The sequence below is a fragment of the Sceloporus occidentalis genome, unplaced genomic scaffold (genome assembly GCF_023333645.1).
Source record: "Sceloporus occidentalis isolate IW3139 unplaced genomic scaffold, rSceOcc1.0.p SCAF_1, whole genome shotgun sequence".
Classification (NCBI taxonomy): domain Eukaryota; kingdom Metazoa; phylum Chordata; class Lepidosauria; order Squamata; family Phrynosomatidae; genus Sceloporus; species Sceloporus occidentalis.
In genome coordinates, this window is record NW_028316981.1 from 11,196,871 (window position 1) to 11,219,966 (window position 23,096).

Here is a 23,096-nt window from a genome sequence, read left to right on the forward strand (position 1 = left end):
CCTTGATTTTTGCCATTTAATATAAGGGACACCATTTTACTATTCCATTGTATATAATGGGACTTGAGCATCAACGGCTTTTCGTATCCACAGGGTTCCTGGAACCAAACCACAGAGTAGACCAAGGGTCCACTTCATAGCAATATAAACATAGCAGGATATATAGAATATACTGCTCTCTCTCTCTCTCTCTCTCTCTCTCTCTATATATATATATATATATATATATATATCATATGTTTATATAGCATAAACTTCTATAGCATAATATAAGTGCAAACACACTCATGTGCCCACAGTCACTCAGCTCTCTGGCCCAAGGAATTTGTTGTGTTATTGTTGTTGTTCTGTGCCTTCAAGTCAATTCCAATTTATGGTGACCCAAAGTGGAACCTATCATGACGTTTTCTGGGGCTGGGAGAATGTGACTTGTTGAACCCACACAGTGGGTTTCCATGGCTTAGCGGGGAATTGAACCTTGGGTCACCAGAGTTGTATTCCAACACTCAAACCACTACATCAAGAAGTTTAGTGTATCCAAAGAGTTAACAGATTAAATTTCAGCAGGCTGGGAAAATGCAAAGGGAGAGAAGAGGAAAAAGAAGTGAAGGTGGACTTGGATGAATAGGAACAAATGCAAGAGGTGTGCTTTGGCTGGGTGTGTAAATCTCTTTGTCTGTAGTATTCAAGCAATTTCCAGGTCCAGCTCTCCCCCTCACACTACTTAATGAAGGATTTATGCTGATTTCGATCCTCAACAATTTCATCTTGGCTAAGTGCCTTTGGCTTCCCGCATGCTGAGCCATCCAGATGTCCTATGATATGTCTGGTTTCCTGCACTGAAGAGTCTCCTTTTGGCTACCTGCCTAAAACATCCATATTTGATATTAATTTGATATCAAAGGTCAAAGAGGAGTGGGTGACCGAGGGCTGGATCTGGGAGTAACACACTTCAGTCTGTTGCTATAAATGTCTGTCCACAGAGGTTTCACTCTGTGCATCTGATGAAGTCAACTGAAGTCCACAAAAGATTTCAGGAAAATTATTTATTTCAGTCACAAAGGTGTTACTAGATTAATATATATCTTTGAATAGAGAACATTTTCAATATACAACATTTTTGGACAGGTCTTTCACACCAATGCAAAACTGGAGAACTGTAACTACTATGAGGTACCTACAACTGCAAAGAAGGCTGAATTGCTTCAAAGGAACTGAAGTAAGTAGTAAGTAGTTCACAATGAAGAACTGGTCAGTTTTAGAATGTATGGGTCTAGGAAGCACAGACTTATTTTTGAGTAGAGCAGACTGTTGCTCCATTCAGTTTTAATTTATGGCATATAACAACAATTAAATAGACTAACTCAAATGTATAAAGCAGTAATAGATAAATGGTGGAAATGTCACATACTCCACCTCACTTTTGCTCAATCCATTTACAAAAAAACCCACTTCTTAAGTTTGGAAATAGTTTGCAAATGTCACAAGGCTTCTCTCCCCACATGAGATTCTTTAACATGTAACAAGATTAAATTTGATAATCCCTTGAGTATTAACTCTTTTAATGGGCTAAATGATTTTCTGGTGCCCGACTCGTTTCTTCAAAACAGGAAAGCATTTCCCACACTTGCGGCATCTTTAAGATTTTTCCCTCATGTGAATTCGCTGATGTTGAATCAACTTATCTTTCCGATAAAACTTCTTCCCACACCCAGAGCATTCGTGCACTTTCTCCCCTGTGTGGATCTTTCGATGTCTCAACAGGTTTGTCCTCTGACTGAAGCATTTCCTACACTGGGGACATTCAAACGGTTTCTCTCCAGTGTGGATGATCTGATGCATGATTAATGTTGCTTGAGAAATAAAGCATTTGCCACACTCCAAGCATTCATGGGGACACTCGCTGGTATGAATTTTCTGATGTCTAATAAGCTTTGATCTTGGATAGAAACTTCGCCCACACTCAGAACTGTTATATGCTTTCTTTCCCATTTGGAGTTTCTGCTGTGTCAGAAGACAGGTTTTTTGCTGGATGTTTCGTCCTGACATGGAACATTCAGAGTGGTCCTCTCCAGCATTTTTCATAACAAGTCCAAAGCAGCAGTTGTGCTTTCTAACGGACTTGGAGACCAAGAGTTTTTGGGGCCTAGCAGGCAACAGGGGAGAAGTTTCGCTTGTAGCAGCTGAAGGGTATTCTGGAAACTTACTGGATTTTTCTTCTTCTGGCTGCTTGCCCTGCTCCCTGTACAACTCACATCTTTGGTCATAACTTGCAGTTGTCATAGGTATGTGATAAATTTCCATTAATGCTGGTGTGGTGTCTCCCTGGTGTGAGTTCTCCACCTTGATCACACTGCTCTTCCCATCACCTGCAGAGACAGAGAGAGGAATTTTGTCCATGCTCAGGTTACTTTGTTTATAGTTCTACGAGTTCCTTTTCGCTGCCCTTCCCATTTGACCTCTCTTCTCTACCTGATTCAGAAGGCCTCTGCTAAATTCTCACGCAGCTCTATGCCCTTGACACCCTTCTCCTTATAGTCTTAAATCTTTTTAAAAAATATGCAGAAAGGTGACAGATGCAAATCTGCCTGAGCTATGGGACTTGTATGGAAATGTGTGGAAATGAAAAACATGTGCCTATTTCAGCTTATTTTACACAATTATTGAAGTTTGCAATACAGGTTAGGGTGCCTGTTCTCCCTCGTCATGTAAAATATGTTGTACTTCTGCTATTACTTAGATGGACAAGGATGAATGCTAGCCTTCTCCAGCACTGTTCTTTATGGATGTGCTGGGCTACAACTCTCATCATCCCCAAACAGCAAGCTGGCTGGGGAAATAATGGGGACTGTAGTCTATCCTATCTAGAAGGAAGCAGGTTGAAGAAGATTATTCAACGCAACAGTCTGAAGACCAGACTTGCCAAGATCCATTATTATGTTCATTCTCCATTGCTTCCCTTTTGAACGGGGCCAAACATATCTCTCAATGAGAGCCAAGCATATATCTGAAACGCAAAGCAAGGAAATTTTGCTTTGTGACTAACTTTGCTTCACTGAAAAATAGAGAGGGCTCTTGTACTTTGAATGGTGGTTTAGAGGAGAACATTTCACCAGAGGTTGCTTGTTACAGTATTTGTTTGCTGCACAAGCCTCATCTGCTGAAATTCCATCTTCATCACAACCATGAAAGTAAAGGATCCTTTCTCCATTTTCAATCTGGCTTTATTTATTAAATAACCCCAGACCTCTGACCTTGCACAAATGTATCAGTACATTCCCAAAATATCAGAGCAAAGAAATGGACTTGGAACGCCAAATGAATTCTGATTCTTGTTGATTATGTCTTACCCAGAAGTTGTTTTCAGTTGAGGGTAGATTTATGTGGGGGACTGTCTAGAAGTGTGAGTTTGCTTTAGAGGGTAAGAAGTCTAGGATTTAAGTCCTGTACAAGCCCTTGAGTCAGTGTGGCATAGTGATTTGAGGGTCAGACTGCCATTCTGCATATCAGGGTTCAATTCCCAGCTCAGCCATGAAACCCACTGGGTGATCTTGGGCAAGTTACATGCTCACAACTTCAGGGGGAATCCAGCGTAACCAATGCTGATTAAGTCAACTGAAGTCCACAAAAGCATTCAGGGAATTTATTTATTTCAGTCACAAAGGTGTGGTACATTAATGTATATCTTTGAATGGAGAATGTTTTCAATGTACAACATTTTTGGGCAGGTCTTTGGCACCAATGCAAAACTGGAGAACTGCAATCTATTATGAAATACCAACAACTGCAAAGAAGACTGAACTGCTTCAAAGGAACTGGAGTACGTACTGTAGTTCACAATGAAAAACTGGTCAAGTTTTAGATTGTATGGGCCTAGGAAGGAGAGACTTATATTATATTTGAGTAAGGCAGTCTGTTGCTTTACTGAATTATATTTACGGCATATAACAACAATGAAATAGACTAACCCAAATGTGTAAGGTAGTAGCAGATAAATTACCGAAATGTCACATACTCCACCTCATTTTCGATCAACCAATTTTAAAAATCCTTTTGCAATCTGGAAGTGGTTTGCAAATGTCACAAGTGGAATTAAGTCTACACCTGACTTAATATTACTTTATTTACTACCATCGTAGCTACTAACAAAGAAATACAGTAGTAACAAATACAATGGAAGATGATCCTCTCCATGGAATATTAATGTGATCCATGACAAAACTCATATAGTAGTGATAAGGTTTCTCTCCCCACATGAGATTCTTTCAAATGTAACAACATTAAATTCGATAATCCCTTGAGCGTTAACTCTGTTAATGGGCTAAATGAATTTTCTGGTGCCCAACTAGCTTCTTCATAACAGGAAAGCTCTTCCCACACTTGCGGCATCTGTAAGATTTTTCCCTTGTGTGAATTCGCTGATGTTGAATCAACTTATCTTTCCGATAAAACTTCTTCCCACACCCGGAGCATTCGTGCACTTTCTCCCCCGTGTGGATCTTTCGATGTCTCAACAGGCTTGTCCTCTGACTGAAGCATTTCCTACACTGGGGACATTCAAACGGTTTCTCTCCGGTGTGGATGATTTGATGCACTGTTAATGTTGCTCGAGAAATAAAGCATTTGCCACACTCCAAGCATTCATGGGGACTCTTGCTGGTATGAATTTTCTGATGTCTAATAAGCCTTGACCTCGGACAGAAGCTTTTCCTGCACTCAGAACTATTACATGCTTTCTTTCCCATTTGGATTTTCTGCTGTGTCAGAAGACAGGTTTTTTGCTGGATGCTTAGCCCTGACATGGAACATTCAGAGTAGTCCTCTCCAATATTTTTCATAACAAGTCCAAAGTGGCAGTTGCGCTTTCTACTGGACTTGGAGACCAAGAGTTTTTTGGGCCTAGCAGGCAACAGGGGAGAAGTTTCTCTTGTGGCAGCTGAAAGGTATTCTGGAAACGTACTGGATTCCTCTTGTTCTGGCTGCTTGCCCTGCTCCCTGTTCAACTCACATCTTTGTTCATAACTTGCTGTTGTCATAGGCATGTGATAAATTTCCATTAATGCTGGTGTGATGTCTCCCTGGGGCAAGTTCTCCACTTTGATCACACTGCTCTTCTCACCTGCAGAGACAGAAAGAGGAATTTTGTCCATGTTCAAGTTACTTTGTTTATGGTCCTACAAGCTTCTTTTTGCTGCCCTTTCCTCTTGACCTCTCTTCTCTAGCTGATTCAGAGGGCTTCTGTAAAACTCGCAGGCAGCTCTATGATCTTGTTACCTTTCTCCTTATAGCCTCAGAATTTTTTTAAAAATAAAAAACAAAAGGCGACAGATGCAAATCTCCCTGAGCTATGGGACTTGTACAAAGTGTGGAAATGAATAACATGTGCCTATTTCAGCCTATTTTACACAATTATGGAAGTTTGCAATCCAGGTCAGGGTGCCTGTTCTCTCTCGTTGTGCAAGATAGGCTATAGTTCTGCTAATCATAAAATGGACAAGGATAAATGCTAGCCTTCTTCAGCACTGTTCCCTCTAGATGTGCTGGACTACAACTCTCATCATCCCTAAACAGCAACCTAGCTGGGGAAATAATGGGGGCTGTAGTCATCCCATTTAGAGAGAAGAAGATTGCAGAAAACTATTAAGTGCAGCAGACTGAAGATCAGACTTGCCAGAATCCATACTTCTGTTAATTCTTCATTGCTTTCCTTTTGAATGGGACCAAGCATATCTCCCAAACTCAAACCATTGGAATTTTGCTCTGTTAGTAACATTGCCAGATTGAAAAATTGAGAGAAAAATGGTGGTTTAGAAGAGGAAATTTTAGCAGAAGTTGCTTGTTATTTGCTTGCAGGACAAGCCACGTCTGCTGAAATCACCTCTTCAGTATAACAATGAAAGGTATAGGAGTCCTCCTCCATTTTCAACCTGGCAACTTTATTTATGAAGTAACCCCAGACCTCTGACCTTGCACAAAAGTTTCATTATACTCTCAAAATATCCAGATTTCTTGGAAAACATCAATGATGTCAACAATTACACACTTCCCTTGGCCAACGTGCCATAAAGAACCAAACTAGATACAATATTTGTTGTGCCATTAACAACTGTGTGAACGACATGCATTCCCTTTTGGGGTGGCTTAGATGCTGGTCTCAACCGATTCTGGTTGGGATCACAGCCCCAATCCCGACTAATTTGTGTTTTTGCTCTGAATTTTGCCAATACCCTTTAAGGGTGGTTGATGATCAATAGTTGCTCTTTCTGGCTGGAGCTCTCTGCTGTCAGATCAATTTATCAGTCTGAAAGAAAGCTCTTCCATCCTACATTACATCTGAATATCCAGTTGGTCCTCCATATTTGTAGCTTTGACTTTTGCAGTTTTGATTATTTGCAATGTTGATTAATATGTTCTCTCTAGGAATCCCCTAAGTCCTCCAAATAAATGCTGCTGGAAATTAACCATAGAATTGCACTGGAGGATCTAGATACTGCTAGAGAATACACTTCTCTAGGCATTTGTTGGTCCTCCAGCATGATTCTATGGTCAACTTTTGGCAGGTGTTGAACGTAGAGTTGTGCTGGAGGACCTAGAGAGTCCTAGAGAGGTAGTTGCTAAAAAGTAGTGTTTTTTTATTTGTGGTTTTCCCACTTTCACAGACATCCTGTGCCTCTAACCCCAGCGAATGTAGAGGGACTACTGTATTTTCCTCCTGTATGGGATAATCCCTCAGTGGTGTTCTTGTTGGAGCAATGTTATTTTCACACTCAGAATATTGGTTAAGTTTCACATTGTAGCTCCTGGGATCTACTTTTGCAGCTCTTGCATCCCTCAGCAGTCCCCCAAGCCTCCTCCCACTCCCACCCCAATATTGTCTTTAAAAATCGGCACACTTTTCAGGTGATTTTTGTTAGTAAAACATGCAACCACACATCCAAATGTATGAAAATATGCAGAAATACCACTATCTCACTGCCACAAGGACTTTTATTTATCCCATACGACCATTCCATAATTCTGCTTACCTCTGCAGTTCTTATCAAAATGGTGGCAGGATGTCACTTCCTGGTGCCATTTTGAGAGAGATTGCAGAGGAAAAATAAAATATTTAGGATTGCTATTGAAATATGCAGCTCAAGGAGGAGTCTAGGAAAGGAAAATGGTCCCTGGTGCAATTGGCCACCATTTCTCTACTGCTGCTGTGGGTCCCATGCTGAGGAAAAGTGGGATATAAATTATATGATCAAATTCAATCAAGTCTCAGAGGAAGTGTTTACTCTCAGAACATCCATTTGCTCTCTCTGGTTAAAACATCCTGGGTTGGACCTTCCAAAGTGCTCCCTGTATGGCGTTTCAGGCATCCTGTTAATTCTCCAACAAACGCTCACGCTCAGGGTTTCATGGAGATTTGTTGATTTTACAGCCGACATCCATCCAAATTTGCTGTAGGTCTGAAGCCTCTCCCCCAGTTGAAGGATTTCTCCATTATCTCAAGGTAGAACTTTTTTTGCACATAAATAAGGCATATGCTAATGCCCGTGTTTATAATGGTAATGGCGCCTTTAAGGAGAATGGTACCTTGTCTTTAAGAATTGGAGGCTTCTGGGTTCATGAGTCTCCATAAGAAAGTGGCAGCTTTGCTGTTATGGCAAATTCAGCAGTGGTGGGACCATCGGGTGTTTTGTGAAAACAGCTGGAGGTTGTCCAGATGGCCTACAGGCCAGATGTTGTCTGTCCCTGCTGTGACATCTGTGGGCTCATGGAGGTCAATCCCTTCCTTTGCTAGTTTCTTTCCATGATCACTCTTGCCGGAGTCACATCCCTTGTCGATAAGTCCGAAGATCCCTTGTGGCCCTTCAGATGCTGCAGGACTGGAATGCCCATACCTCCATCAACTGGCTGTGAGGGCTGGGGCTGATGGGCATTGAACATCATCTGAGGGTACAGAAATACTTCTTTGTGGTCTTTGTGCCTCCTACAAGTTTTTTTTTAATCTCCAGAGACTATAATAAAATGCTCTAGAGCTGAGTAGCTTGGTGGGAGCTCTGCTGCCTTCTATATACTGGACATGCCCTAACCTGCCACGCTACCAGTCCCTTTGTTTACTTTTGTCCATCAAACAAGTTATTCCTCTTGGTGTGTTCTAGTGTTGCGTAGCATCTTTCTTTGTGTAGTTTTTTTTCCTTTCCTACCATCTGTAACTATTGACCCTCCCGCCTTTCTCTTTTCTTCTACTGTTACACAAATATATTTGTGATCGTTGGTGTTGTGCCTTCAAGTTGTTTCTGACTTAGGCGATCCTAAGGCCAACCTGTCATGGGGTTTTCTTGGTAAGATTTGGTCAGAAGAGGTTTGCCATTGCTTTCCCCTGAGGCTGAGAGAGTGTGACTTGCCCAAGGTCACCCAGTGGGTTTCATGGACAAACTGGGAATTGCAGTCTGGTCTCCACTTCTATTCATTTCTCTGTTCTAATCCTGCTCTACCTGTGGATGTTTCATGTTCTGATGCTCATTCTAAGTGCCTTTATTGCCTAGAAGAGAAGCATAATACCCAGCTTGGTTCAATTTCTGGGGTTTTAATACCCAGGTTATTAAAAAGTTAGCTTCTTGCCTCAAAGTACATTTCTGGGAAGAGTCTCTACATTTTGGAACAAACAGCAGCTCCTACGTCATTCTTCACTGCTTCAACTACTGCTGAACCCCTAATATAGACAAGGAAAAGACATGGAGACTGTAGCACCTATAGTGATAAAACCTGACCAATTTTTCTGGATGATTGCAACCTTCTACCGTCAGCCCTCCATATACATAGATTCCTTATCCACTGATTCAACCATTTATGGTTTGAAAATATTTTACAAACATATCAATTCCAAAAGGCAAACCTTGATTTTGCCATTTTGTATAAGGGGTGCCATTTTACTATGCCACTTTATTTAATGGGATTTGCGCATCTATGGATTTTGATATCCATGGTGGGTCCTGGAACCAAACTCCAGTGGGTATCAAGGGCTCACTGTCTTTCCTTATGCTAGATCCTTCTTTGGCCATTTCAGGGTGTGTTTGCTACTTGCTACTTTTGCCTTTTTCCCCTCCACATGGAGAATGGTGATACTTGTAAAACGTGAAAATGTGGCTGATTTGAAGAATTATCCCCAAAATTGTGGCAAGAGAAGAATGAAAGAACAGAGACCTGGAATATTTGATGACTTTAATATTGGATGTATCTGCATCTCTGTGTCTCTGAATCAGGTTTTTCATTGCCTTATCTTTCAAGAAACAGACTGTCACAAGTTTCTCTATATGCGCCTATGCATGTCGGAGGCCCTTTTCTCTGTCCCAGCAACCTTCATAGGTACATCTGACAGAAATACTGAAGACAACCTTTTCAGTGGCTGTACTGAATTCCCTGCCTAGAGAGATTAGACTGGCATCCTCCTTGCTATCCTTTTTGTAGGCAGATGAAGATCTTTTTGTATCTGTAGTCCTTTGAGGTCTGACTGCTGGGAGTGGGGGAAGAAGGTATTTCATGTGCTTTGTTGTTCACATTTGCTGTTCTATTTGGCTATCTACATTTGCAGAGGTTAGGGGTGTAGTACTCCTGAAAAAGTGGAAAAACCACAAACATCTCTAAGTCCACCAAACCTTAACCATCATTATATTTTTCTATGGGCTTACATCCTATCATTGCAGAGCATGCAAGGGCTTGTAATCCTGGATGTAACAGGAGAAAAGTAGATGTAGCGGGGTGATCAGCACTGAGTGAAGCTCCAGGGGTGGAAGAGGAAGCAGAGATACTCTGTGCTATTTTATGCAATTATGACTTCTTACTGTGTGCCTTCAAGTTGTTTCTGACTTATGGCGACCCTAAGTGGCATGGGGTTTTCTTGGCAAAATGTGTTCAGAGGTTTGCCACTGCCTTTCCCTGAGGCTGAGAGTGTGACATGCCCCAGGTCACTCAGTGGGTTTCATGGTCTCCAAAATCATAGCCCAACACTCAAAACCACTACACCAAGCTGACTTGCCATTTATGGCTAAACTTTTTTTTACCTGTAAGTCAACCAACATAATCCACCCAGCACTCTTGGAACATCTGGGAAGTTCTTACTAGAATATTATAATACCAGGCTAATGACAACTTCACATAAGGCATCCACTGCCGCGGCCCCAAGATTATGGAATGACCTACTGGAAGAGATCCATCTCATTACTACCTTAGAGGCCTTTAAGCACTCAAAATGGATCTCTTCTAGGGGGCTTATCCACTGAATTCCATAGGTTATGACGACTGCTCTTCCTTGACTCTGATTGTTGGCTAATGGACGAATTGTAATTTTTAGAGAACTAAGAGGAATTCTTGGTAAATTCAGTGTTAGTATTTTATTGTTGTATTGACTATAAATTGTACTAAGTGTCTTTTAAGGTTGTAATCCTGCCTCGATCCGTGGGAGAAGCGGGAGATATAAATAAACTATATTATTATTATTATTAACCTCATGTATAAGTCAAGGGCAGGTTTGGGGGGCAAAATTATGGCTTTCGATACAACCTGTGGATAAGTTGAGGGTAAAACGTAGGGGCGAAAGATCTAAAAGATGAAGCAAATGAAAATAATGCCAAACAACTTATAAAATTCTAGCAGGCGTAACTGTGCTCTCACTAAACGCTGGATGGATAAGAGAGTAGAGGTGGGTCAGTGTTCCCAGGACGGATGACATGTTTTTAATAAGAGTTAAAGTGCAGAACTTAACACTGACCTGTGGATAAGTCCATTCAGGGTTTTTGTGTCAATTTTTTGACTAAAATTTCTAGACTTATACATGAGTATACACAATATTTTCTTTATATTTTCTAGACTACATGCATTGTCTGCAATTTTCTACAACAGACCACAAAATGTTTTCCCACTGAATTATTCACAAACCCATAAACAATCACATCTGTCAAACTGAAACCTGCGACAGGTTCAGCTGTATTGCTAGCTAATTCATATTTTAATTTTTTGTGTGATGTAAATTTTTTAGCTGTATCTGTTTTGACTTTTGTAAGCTGCCTTGAGTCTCAGGCTCTGTTGCATTTGACCATTAAATTATTGTCTTAGGCACTCTATACACACAGAAAGCATTTGTGCACATATGCATGTTGCTTAGTATTGAGCGGCTTTGTATTTTCTTGTAGCTCAGTAGATCAGCCGATTTGAACTGCGAAAGTTCTCCGAGTGAATTCCTGGCATTTTTTTTAAAATATGGCTGCAAAAGATTTGAGCTGCAGCTTGGAGAGCCAAGCCTCAGCAGAATAGAGAAGAGCTAGAATCGGGTGGATAGCCATGGAAAGTCTGGGGGCCACCTCCACTCCATTTCCCACACACTGGTTGAAGCTGGGCCTGTCAGTTTTTGCAAAATTAAGTGGCTTTAGGAAAAACTGCTTTTTTGGGTGTAGGGGAACAGCCATTGCATGGAAAACCAGTTTTCTGTGTTCATTTAGAAACCAGCCTTTCATTTAGAATCAGGATGACTGAAATCTTACTTTAGGGCAGTAGCTCAGGAACAGACTACAGTAGGCCCTCCACATTTGCTGGGATTAGGGGCACAGGACTCCTGTCAAAGTGGGGAGAAACCGTAAATATTTTTTTAAAAAACAGTTTTTATCTGAGAGAACACCTCTCTAGAAATCTCTAGGTCCTCCAGGACAGCTCTATGATCAACATCTGTCAGACATCGAGTGTAGACATGGAAGATCTACAAATGCCTAGAGAAGTATTCTCTCTAGAAATTTCTTTCCCAACTTTGGACACAGTCTGCGACTGAGGTAAGGTTTGAGTGCCCTTCAGTGTGAGCAAAACCAGAATAAAGCTACAATCCTGTACACTCTCAACTCAATACTGCACTAATATAGTAACAACAGCAACAACAATAATAATACCACACTACACTGTGACAGTGCTATTATTCCACTTTTAGTGCTATGGCTGACTTCTGCGGCATTCTGGGGTTTGTAATTTAGTGAGGCCTAAGAGCTGTCCAGCTGAGAATTCTAAATGCCTTTCGTAACTACAAATCCCAGCATTGCACAGGAGGCAACTGTAGCAGTAAAAGTGGAATGATAGCACTATAACAATGTAATGCATTATTGAAGTTGAGAGAATACAGAACTGTAGCCCCACACAACTCACCAGAATTTACAACTGAATAGACATGAATAGGACTGGTTTGTAAAAATTCTGCAAAATACTAAGAATGCCACAAATGTAAGCCAGAAAGAAAAGAACACATATTTTCCTGTTTAATACATATAATGTATGTGGGCTACAGAATGGAACCTCTCTTGGTGAAACAGCCATGTTTTCAGAAAGAATTTTTGTACCCAGACTATAATATTCCTATCAATGGGGTCCTGAACCAACAAAATCAGCTACCTGAAGCCTTTTCTGTAGAGCCTTCTGTCTCTCAGGCACAGTCAATGTTCGTCATGGCTCCTCTGGTGGTTAGCCAGTGTGCCTTTGTGACTAAATCCTTTCCCACACACGGTGCACTTATGATACCTCTCGCGCTCATGAGTTCGCTGGTGCCTGATCAGCTCATCACTCCGAGAGAAGCTTCTATTACATTCAGAGCAGGTGTGGGGCTTCTCCCCTGTGTGGATCCTCTGGTGCCGCATCAAATGAGCTCTCTGAGTAAAGAACTGGCCACACTGCAGACACTCAAAAGGTCGCTCTCCGGTATGGATCCTCACATGCCGAATTAACGTTCCTCTAGAAGGGAAGCTTTTCCCACACTCGGGACATTCACAGAGTCTCTTCCCAGCACGGAGACGTCTCAGCAAATTCTCCCGTTGACGGAAAGCCTTCCCACCCTGGGGGCATTCGTACGCTTTCTCTCCCGTATGTATTCGCAGATGTCGCATCATGTTTTCTCTTTGCCTGAAGCATTTCCCACAGCCAGGACATTCAAAAGGTTTCTCCCCTCTTTGGTATCGGTGGTGGAGATTTTTAGGTTGGACATTTACCTCCCGCTGTGGACACTCAGAATAGTCCTCTCCAGTATGTGCTGTTAAAAAATTTGAATTGTAGTGGTGCCTTCCATTACATGTGGGGATTATGAGCTTTTTTGCCCTAGAGCACACGGCAGTGGTTTCATTACGGGCAGCTGCAAGGCCTTCTACAAACTCCCTGGTTTCATTCATTCCCACCACTGGCTCCTTCCCCTCTTGCCCTTTGGACTCACATTTCTGTTCTTGAACTGCTGCTCTCACTGGAATGTTCCACTGACACAATCCTGCTAAAGTCCCAACCTTGCCCTCCTGGGGGTTCTCCATCTTGATCCGACTTATCTTCTCATCACCTGAAGAGACATAGAGAAGAATGTTTGTCTATGTTGTTGCCACCTCTTTTCTTTCTTTTTTTTTCCAGACTCCTCTTTCTGGTTGGCCTTCCCTCCTGCCCTCTCTCCTTCGTAAACTGAGTTAGAATATTGCTGCTAAGGCTCAACGTCCTTTCCTAACTCCATGATCATGACACGTGATTTGCTTTGGCGCACAGCATTCGCTGGAACAATGGCCTTACCATGCGTTACCTTAAACTGTAAGTGAATATCTCCATGGTTAGGTTCAGAGCACGGAATGATACATTAAATAATAATAGCAATTACTCATAATAGTACCGGTAATTAAAAGAAAATATAGTATTTAAAACAATTCCCTTGTTTGTTACAACATTTAAAAAATGGCATAGCTTGGCCTTGGGCAAGTCACACTGTCTCAGTCTGAGGATGGCAATGGAAAACCACTTCCAAAAAAACTTGCCAAGAAAACTCTAGGATATGTCCACCTTAGAGATGCTGTAAGTCAAAAATGACTGGGAGACACACCACCACCACCACCACCACAGGACGCAATGGCATAAACCTGGAAAAACACTCTTCTAAATAGCACTAAAGTGCCCTTGAAAGTCATTTTTAAAAGTAATTAGAAAATGTTCTTCAACCAAGTCAGGTAGCTTCATTTGATCATGTTGGTTTTGAAATATAAAAATGTGCCCATATTCCCTCCCGATTAACTCTATACACATGACTACATTGCAACCTGGTATTCCAAATTCTGGTTATGATCTCTGTAGAAGCCAGATTGTTTTATCTTTGGCAACTGAACATACAGAAATTTAGATGCACTGCCAAATGTGGATTTATGAGGAAAAACAGTTGCTGATCTTGGGGATGATAAACTATGTCAATGAGGTAAATTGATGAGAACCTACTTGGATGTCAGGAGTCACATGAACACTCCCAGAACCACCATACCACTACCAAAATAGCTGCTGCTACTATTGGTACCACTATCAAAATTGTGGCAGCCACCATATCTGCACACTGTAGCTACTGTCAAAGACTGCTGGCAACTGTGGTAGCTCTCTATGGTGCAGGTAAAGGTTGTAGAACATTTACCTGCACCACAGTACCTTGTAAGGCCACAGGGCAGTTTCTAACTCCAATTCCTGAAGCAACATCAAAGGGAAGGAATTCTTTGTGATGTCAGTGGTGTGGTGGCAGCAGGGCTCGGCACCAATATTGCAATAATGGGAGGCTACAAAACAGCTAAGATGATCAAGCTCGAACTGTCATACTCTGAGCACATCATGAGAAAGTATAAATCATTAGAAAATACGTACAATAATGCTAGGAAAGGTTGTGGGTAGTAGAAAAAGAGGAAGATTGCATGCTAGATGGACTCTATTAGAGGTCACAGGTATGAATTTGCAGAACCTAAGCAGAGCAGTGAAGGACAGGGGGGCTTGGGGATGTCTCATCCATAGGGTCGTCATGTGTCCGGATCAACTCGAAGGTGGTTAACAACAAACAACAAACAAAATGGGAAGATTGCAGGCTGCATTTGGCCACAGGTAGTCCCTGAGAACCAGTTTGGCATAGTGGTTTAAGCATGGACTATGGCTCTGCAAATCAGGGTTTGATTCTCCACTCAGCCACGAAAGCCCACCGTGTGACCTTGGATGAGTCACACACTCTCCACCCCAGAAAACCCCATGATAGGGTCACCTTAGGGTTGCTGTATGACTTGAAGGCACACAGTAACAAAATCCATCCCTGCCATAAAGGAATACTCTGATGTTTGGTGAGTACACTATTCTAACATAGCCCCCCATCTCCCCATTTTCAGAACATTCATGCTATTTTTCTGATCAGCCTGTCTCTGTGAATGATGTTCCTCCCCCCATACTTAGGGTTTGGTGCTGTTGTGTGCCTTGTTTCCAACTTATGGTGACCCATGGGGCTTTCTTTGCAAGTTATTTCTAAGGTTTGCCACTGCCATCCTCGGAGACCAAGTGAGTACGACTTGCCCGAGATCATCCAGTGGGTTTACATGGCCGAGCCGGGAAGTGTACATAATTCAGAAAGGTACACAATTCATTGGTAAGACATATGGACCCTAGGTAGGATTGCCAAAAAAAAATTGTCCTAGAGTCTGGGACAGTTACAGACTAGACAGACCACTGGTAGGATTTGCATAAAATATTACTGCAGGCAACAGAAGTCAGAAGAGGAATAATGGTTTACACTTTATAGTCCCATCCAAATCTTCACTCTAAGTTCCACCAAGGTTAACAGGAATTTATGTCCTGCTGGTATTATTCAGTGCTGCTCAGGAGTATTAAGAATTCAACAACACCAAAGAATTTCCATTCCTTTTTTTCTGAGGCAGAGCACTGAAGATTTCTTCCCCTAATAAGTAATAGGTATTCAGCCCAGAGTATAAGCAAGGCTAGCATACTGTTTCCTAACACAATGACATTTGCTACTGACACATTTTTTGTCTACAGGACGTCAACTTTTCAGAGTACAACCTCTCGGACATGGATCCTCTGATGCTTAGCTAGGTTACATTTGTAACTAAAGCTTTTCCCACACTCGGGACATTCAAAAGGTTTCACATGGAAATGTTTCCTCTGATGGCTAATCAAACCATCAGGCCGGGTGAAGCTTCTTCCACAGTCCGGGCATATGTGTGGCTTCTCTCCAGTGTGGATTCTCTGATGTCGCCTCAGATTATGTCTCTGGCTGAAGTATTTCCCACACCCGGGACATTCAAAGCCTTTCTCCTCAGTTGGTTTTGTTTTCTGGTGGACAGTTCCAGCCCACATCAGAATTTCAGAGTGGTCCTGTCCAGTATATGTCATCACAAGTCCTGGCTTGTAAGGGTACCTTCTGCCGTATTTGAAGCCAAACGGCTTTTCTGCCCTAGAGCACAGGGCTGAGGATTCGTTATGGGCAGCTGTAAGGCCTTCTACGAACTCCCTGGCTTCATTCTCTCCCACCACTGGCTTCTTCCCCTCTTGCCCTTTGGACTCACATCTTTGCTCACAAACTGTTCTTGTTGTCGCAGGAATGTTCCACTGAGATAATCCTGTTAACACCTCCATCTCTCCCACCTGAGGGGTCTCTATCTTGATCCGACTTCTCTTCTCCTCACCTGAAGAGACAGAGAAAGGAAAGTTTGTCTAGGTTCTGCTCACTTTTCCTCCAGACCAGAGCATGGAGATAACACACTAAAAAGTAAAATCACTGTCATTGCTCATTTACCTTCCTGAATCATGAGAGGTAAGGTAGAGTAAGGAAAGTAACAACCTTTACAAACAGCTCCTTTGAGTCCCAGGAATCGCTTTGAGTCCCAGCTTTGGTGAAAAGGCAGAGAATGAATACTGTAACAGATAGGACAACTTGACTTCTTAACAGCAATGGAACACATTCTCTAAATGTTACTTGTAAACACTGAATGATGATGTTGTTATTACTTACCTGTAAGGCGGCTGGAGGAATCGCTTCTGTTCTTAATTTGAAAATAAGGATCATGTGCTGCTCAGAGCAGTGGGGGCACTCTGTTGTTCTCTTATTTCTCTGACAGCTATACAGCCCAGGAGGCCTGGGAGGTGGCCACCCACATTTCCGAGGACACCTAGAGCTGGAGTGAGCGAATATAGCCCAATGGCCATACAGTGGGCCCTCCACATTCATTGGGGTAAAGGGTAAAGTGTGCAGGACTCTCATGAAAGTGAAAAAAAAAAGCAAATAAAAACTAACTTTTCTTAATCTGAGAGAATGCCTCTCTAGAAATCTCTAGGGCAGGCCTTCCAATGCAACTCTAGGGCCAACATCTAGCAGACGATGACCACAGAATTCCATTGGAGGACCTACAAATGCCCAGAGCAGTGTTTTCTGTAGGAATCTCTAGGTCCTCCAGTGTGGTTTTATGGTCAACATTTGTCAGAGTCATGCCAGAGGATCTAGAGATTCCTAGAGAGAACATATTAATCAGAACTTCAAATAAATCCGCAAAAGCCAAAGCCACAACCGTTTATGTCCCTCAATGCTATTTTTAAACAACGATAAGGACTTCTCTGAAGATGCCAGCCACAGATGCTGGCAAAACATCAGGAGGAAACTCTTCTAGAACATGGCCACATAGCCCAAAAACCCCCACAAAAAAACTATAGATGCTGGCCATGAAAGCCTTCGACTTCACAGAGCTAAGGACTCCTCATTTTTTGTATTTTCTAACTAAAATGTCCTTCCAGACCAACTAGGCCTGAGGCTCAGCTTCTCATGAAACTCATGAGAGGGGTAGTGGAAGTGATGGATCTGCCTGCATCTGTGGGCCAGAATCTCCCTATTTCCTCCTTAGGTTGCACATATACTGCCATAGCGCCATCCTACAGGATCCTGGGATTTGTAGTTTTATCAGGCAGCAGCACTCTTTGGCAGAGAAAGCTAAAGACCTTGTAACATTACAAATCCCAGGATTCCACAGGGTAGAGCGACAGCACTTAAAGCAGTGTCAACCAACATCCCTGTTTCATTCTCTCCCCACTGCCACAGTTTGCCAGCCTTTGCAAAATTAGATTTTTTCAGTTACTCATGTTTAGTTTGTGATCCATTAACATCCCAGATCCTTTTCAAGTGTTCTGTTTTCAAGCCAGGTTTCACCCATCTTACATTTGTGCATTTCCCCCCTGCCTATAGGTAGTATTTTACCTTAATTTCATTAGTTTTGGCCCAGCTCTTTAAACTGTTGAAGTAATTATGAATCTTGATCCTGTCCTCTGGAATATAGGTACATTTCCCAATTTGGTGTTACCTGCAAATTTGGTAAGCATGACCTCTGTTTCATCATCCAAATAATTGATAAGGATATTGAGTAACACTGGGCCCAGGACAGAAAACCCTTTGGCATCCTACTAGTCACTTATTTCCAGGATAGAGGAACCATTGGTGATCACGCTCTGGGTTTTGCCAGTCAACCAGTTACAAACCCACCTAATAACAGCATTGTCTAGTCCACCTTTTACCAGCTGGTTTCACTGTTCTCTTAAAGGGATGCTTTAGGCATGTCAGTTAGATTTAGCTTTGAGAAGCAAGGAACTGTTATGTTCGAGCTAATCGGAGAAAAAAATTGACACACATTGGGCTGGTTCTCACTGGCGATTTACAACGATTTAAAATACCCTGGTTCCGTTAAAAGCGATTCATAATAACACGGTAGTTAACCCGCGTTCCGAATTGCTTTTTTTCCTTCGTTCTCATTTACCAACTGATTTGCTTTAAGTGATACGCTTTCATTCCTATTCAAATGAAACGGTGTATATATAAACCGTTTTTAGCCTTATTTCATTCCCACTCACCATTTTGGGGCTGTCAATCAAAGCGACGTCATCATAACGTCACTTTTAAATTTTGCGTTTTTTTATAAAAGAGCCAATGAGGAGGCGCTGAAAGTGCTTATGAGTCCTGTAATTATTCGTGGGGAAGGATGGTTGAGGGAGAGAGAAAACTGGAAAGAGCTTCGGTTCCCTAAATTCGCTTTGGCCGCCCCATGGGGAAAGAATCTTTGGGAAAGATTGAATCTTTGGGGAAGATTGCGCACCCTGATGAGCAGGAGCAATGATTTTGATGTGGCACCCATTAATTGCTCCAACAACTTGAGGAAATCCTAACTCTGCAAAACTGGCCATGACTTAAGAATAAAACATATAAACAAAGCATAAGTCTTTTTTATTGACATAAACATTGAAAATCTCCTATAGAAAACTACCACATCAGTATCAAACAGTATAAATATCAATCACTGCAGAGCTATCTAAGAATAGTAATAGAATAGGATTCCAGTAAGCAGGCTTTTGCCATCACCAGAGGCTGAGAGAGTGTGACTGGCCCAAGGTGACCAAAGAGTCATAATCCAGTGCTCAAACCCCTTTCAACACGCTGGTGATTACGATGCTATGAGAAAGAGAGAGAGAGAGAGAGAGAGAGAGAGAGAAAGAGACATACAGACAGACTAATTAGATAGGTACATTGGCTAGACAGAGAGATAGACAGGATAATTAGATAGACAGACAGACAGAGAGAGAGAGAGAGAGACAGACAGACAGACAGACAGACAGATGACAAATAGGTGGAAAGATAGTCTGGATAGGTAGATGGGATAGTTAGATAGACATATTGATAGATAGTTAGACAGACAGACGGACAGACAGACAGATATACAGATACATGGTTGGACGGGCAGACAGATGTACTGGACAAGTATATTAAATGGGCAGATGGATGGATGGATGGATGGATGGATGGATGGATGGATGGGTGGATGGATAGATAGATGTATATGGGTAGATAGATACATACATGGTTGGACAGACAGAGAGACAGAATACATATAGATGGATGGATAGAATAGAGAGATTTAAACACTGGCTAAACAGACTGAAATAGAATAGAATGGGCTGCAGGCAAAGCGAATTTTGGGAAAACTCCTTCCAGAGGAACTATGGGATGGGTTTTCCAGGACATATCCCCACTTTATAGCTCCAAAGACAGCCCAGGGAGGGAGCACTCTTCCCCAAAAAAGATTCTCTTTCCAGGATTGGAAAATGGGATCAAGGAGAAGAAGGCAGATTCCGTTTGGGAACGAAATGGAAGGCTCTATTCCGCCCCCCCTTGCATCCTGCCTCTCCTCCGTTACAAATGGTGTTTAATGCACACACACACACAGCAGATTGGGAAAGAAAGATGGAAGGCTCTATTCCCCCCCTCTCCTCCGTTACAAATGGTGTTCAATGGCTCCCCTCACACCGGGGGAAGCCTTTAAGCAGGGGTAGGCAACCTGCGGCCCGCGGGCCAAATGCGGCCCAGCGAGGCCTTGGGACCAGCCCCAGCCCGGTCCTGCCGCCAATTGCCGCCGGGGCCTTTGGCCTCTTGCGCGCAGGGGCAAGGGGGGCAATTGTCTATAGATGCCTCAGAAACATGCATTTATATTAACATTTTAAAAAAAATCAGCATGTCCTCCACTTTTTTAAAAAAAGTGTCCACCATTTGAAAATGTTGTCCTACATTTGTCCCAGTTTATTTATTTATTTAAATTTTTAAATTTTATTTATTTATTTATTGGCTTCGGCCCCCCAGTTCTCTGAGGGACAGCAACCCGGCCCCCGGCTCAAAAAGATTGCCTACCCCTGCCTTTAAGAGTCCTTTGACAGAAAAAGGCGCTTGAGCAGCCAGGACTTCAGGCGCTTAAGTGCTGAAGAGATTAAGCGCCTGTAAACCATTAAAAAATAATAAAAAGTAATAATCCTTGAAAGACCGCCGCGGAAAAAGGGGTGAGGGAAGCAAAGATGGCGACAGCCACGACGGATGGGGACAAGAAAGGACGACTCCCCCGAGCCAGCCCCTCGCGCTCCGCTCCTCCCATCCAGCTAAGCCGATTTCAAAGGCTGATAGTTCCTATTGAAATGCTCCGAATCCTATCCCGAATCAAGGAAAAAATGTAGGTTCGACTCTTCTATTTTTTTAACCCGCATTAAATGACGATAATGCGATTCAAATTATAAACCGCTTTACGATTCGATTTTAAGTGGGAACAATTGCGGGTTACTCTAGAACTGTTCTAGAGTTAATTCGGTTTCCAGTAGGAATGCCTCACCTTGGATTCGATTAGGCAGAGAGCTGTGGCAAACAGGCCCAGACAGCCGGAAAGGGCATTTCTTACACGTTAGCCAAATCAGTTACCAGAAATTAGTTACCTACTTCAAGACAAAGAATTCAGGAGCTGAAAGACCTGCACCAGCTCCATTGAGAGAGGAGATCAAACCAAGATCAGACCCAGAAAGATGACACCCTGAAGATTGATGAAAGTCTGTAAAATATCTTTTATTTCAAGTTATTTAGAGTTGGGGAGGAGAAAACTCTTTATTTTTGTTCTTTTAAATAAACTTCCCCCTTTTTTGAACTTTACATTCAGCATCAGAGTGTTTTGGGGTAAAAGAGTTTGATCTCACCAGGGTACCGGCGTTGCACACTCAAACCTGCCACCACCTTTAGTTGGGTGTGTCTTCACAATTACGCCTGGACACTTTTGACTGCAGATCAAAAAATCTAGAATGCTTACAGAGCTTTCCATACCAGCAGAAAAACAAAAATGTTTTTGCAAGGGTAGAGCATGAATTGCAAGAGTAGAATAAGGCTAACGTAATCCCCTCATTTTGTCTTGTGATGCCATTGCTGGCAGATGCCCAGTCTCTTCCAAAGTCACTGAATATGCCAAGTGAGACCACAATAAATGGCCTGAGATCAAAACGGAATCAGGAACTGAATTCTCAACAGTAGATCCTTAAAATGTCTGTTGTTGCTTTTAAATCAACTCTGTCTTATGGCAACTCTATCATGGAGTTTTGTGGCAAAATTTATTCAGAGGAGATTTGCCATTGCCTTCCTGAGGCTGAGAGAGTGTGATGATGTAATTATTTGCCCAAGTAATCCAGCAGTTTTCCATGGCATAAATTTGAACCCTGGTCTCCCGTAGTCCAACACATGACTGCATCATGTTGGCTCTCTATCATTCTACACACCGATAATAAGTATGGGTTAGGTTCCTATTGTGTTAAATCATTTGGGCAGCAGACCATAACGTGAGCGGTTTGACATGGATCTGAGATGTCCAGGATCTTTTCTTGCAGGTGAAAGTTGTGTTGTCCACATACACAACGACAAACAGCTATGATTTCACATTGTTGTAACAGTAGCGCTTCCCATTCTGCATGCATTCAATGGGATCTCAGCCAATGTCTTTGCTTTTCTTTACCAAAGAAACTGATGAATCCTATTCCCATGAAATGAGCAGTGATTTGAATGCTGGTCTCCCAGAATACTAGTCCAACACTATGGTTGCTCATATATTTGCGTTGATATGTATTCAGTGACTGGATAAACAAAGGAAGCAGGGGTTGAGGAGAAGTCAGACAGACTGCGTGAAATGAGGGACAACACAAGGTCAGCAAATCTGTTCAGAGGAGACCAACTGTACTATTGGCAGGACACTTCAACATCTAGTGAAACTGGGTTTTTAAAACAGCAGCATCTGGCAAGAAGTTGGCAGAAGGAATATTGCTTATGCATGTATGCATATGGTATACCAGAGTGGGTAAAATCACTTTTTAAAACTTAATCATGTCCTGTTATATGTTAAAAACCAATTTGTTATTATTACTCAATAGTGTTCCAAAAAAAAGGTGGTCAACTAATTCCATTGTCTGCTTCACTACTTTCCACCCCCCTTTTGGGGGGGGGGAGGTTGGGGAGTCTGGTAAAAGAATTACACAACTTGAAAAATTCTGTCAAAACTCCTAGAAAAGATTCTTTAGAGTGATTTTTAAAAAGTAATTAGAAATATTCCATGTTTCATTCCCAAGATTTCTTTCTTGCTTATTAAGGTAACTTGTGACATGTAACTTTGTTGCACCTTCACTGATACACCAAATGGAACTATGTTACTTGTTATCTAATTACTTCCAAGCTACAGACGGGCTGCTGGGTGTGGTAGTAAGCTGAACACAAACCTGAAGGTGCTGTTCCATTGAGGAAGGGAGACAGTTGCTCTCAGGTTCTCTGACCACGAGAATTCAAGGCCAGTCCTCCTGGGACTGGGAAGGTTCGGCTGCCTGATCCATCACATTCCTTATCATTTTGCACCAGCAATGAAAATGTTGATGCTCAGACATTCTTATGCCAGATGATGCACACAACCACCAAAACTTGTTCAAAA

The 23,096-nt window shown here is 42.2% G+C and overlaps 1 protein-coding gene across 4 annotated transcripts in view; it reads right to left on the minus strand.

The window, feature by feature from the left end:
* Nucleotides 1-1,129: 1,129 nt before the first annotated feature.
* The window catches only part of LOC149320726 (zinc finger protein 18-like), a 38,570-nt gene continuing 16,603 nt past the window's right edge, over nucleotides 1,130-23,096 (minus strand). Inside the window, exons 7-9 of one of the 4 annotated variants that reach the window (XM_089503834.1) lie at nucleotides 16,359-16,473; nucleotides 13,223-13,339; nucleotides 1,130-2,369 (exon numbers count right to left, since the gene is read on the minus strand). In XM_089503834.1, coding sequence (XP_089359960.1) covers nucleotides 1,639-2,369; nucleotides 13,223-13,339; nucleotides 16,359-16,473 — 963 coding nt within the window. In that variant the 3' untranslated portion in view covers nucleotides 1,130-1,638. Of the gene's footprint in view, nucleotides 2,370-12,268; nucleotides 13,340-15,852; nucleotides 16,474-23,096 lie in introns of those variants that run through there. The other 3 variants (XM_089503841.1, XM_089503826.1, XM_089503847.1) reach the window with 3 other exon arrangements.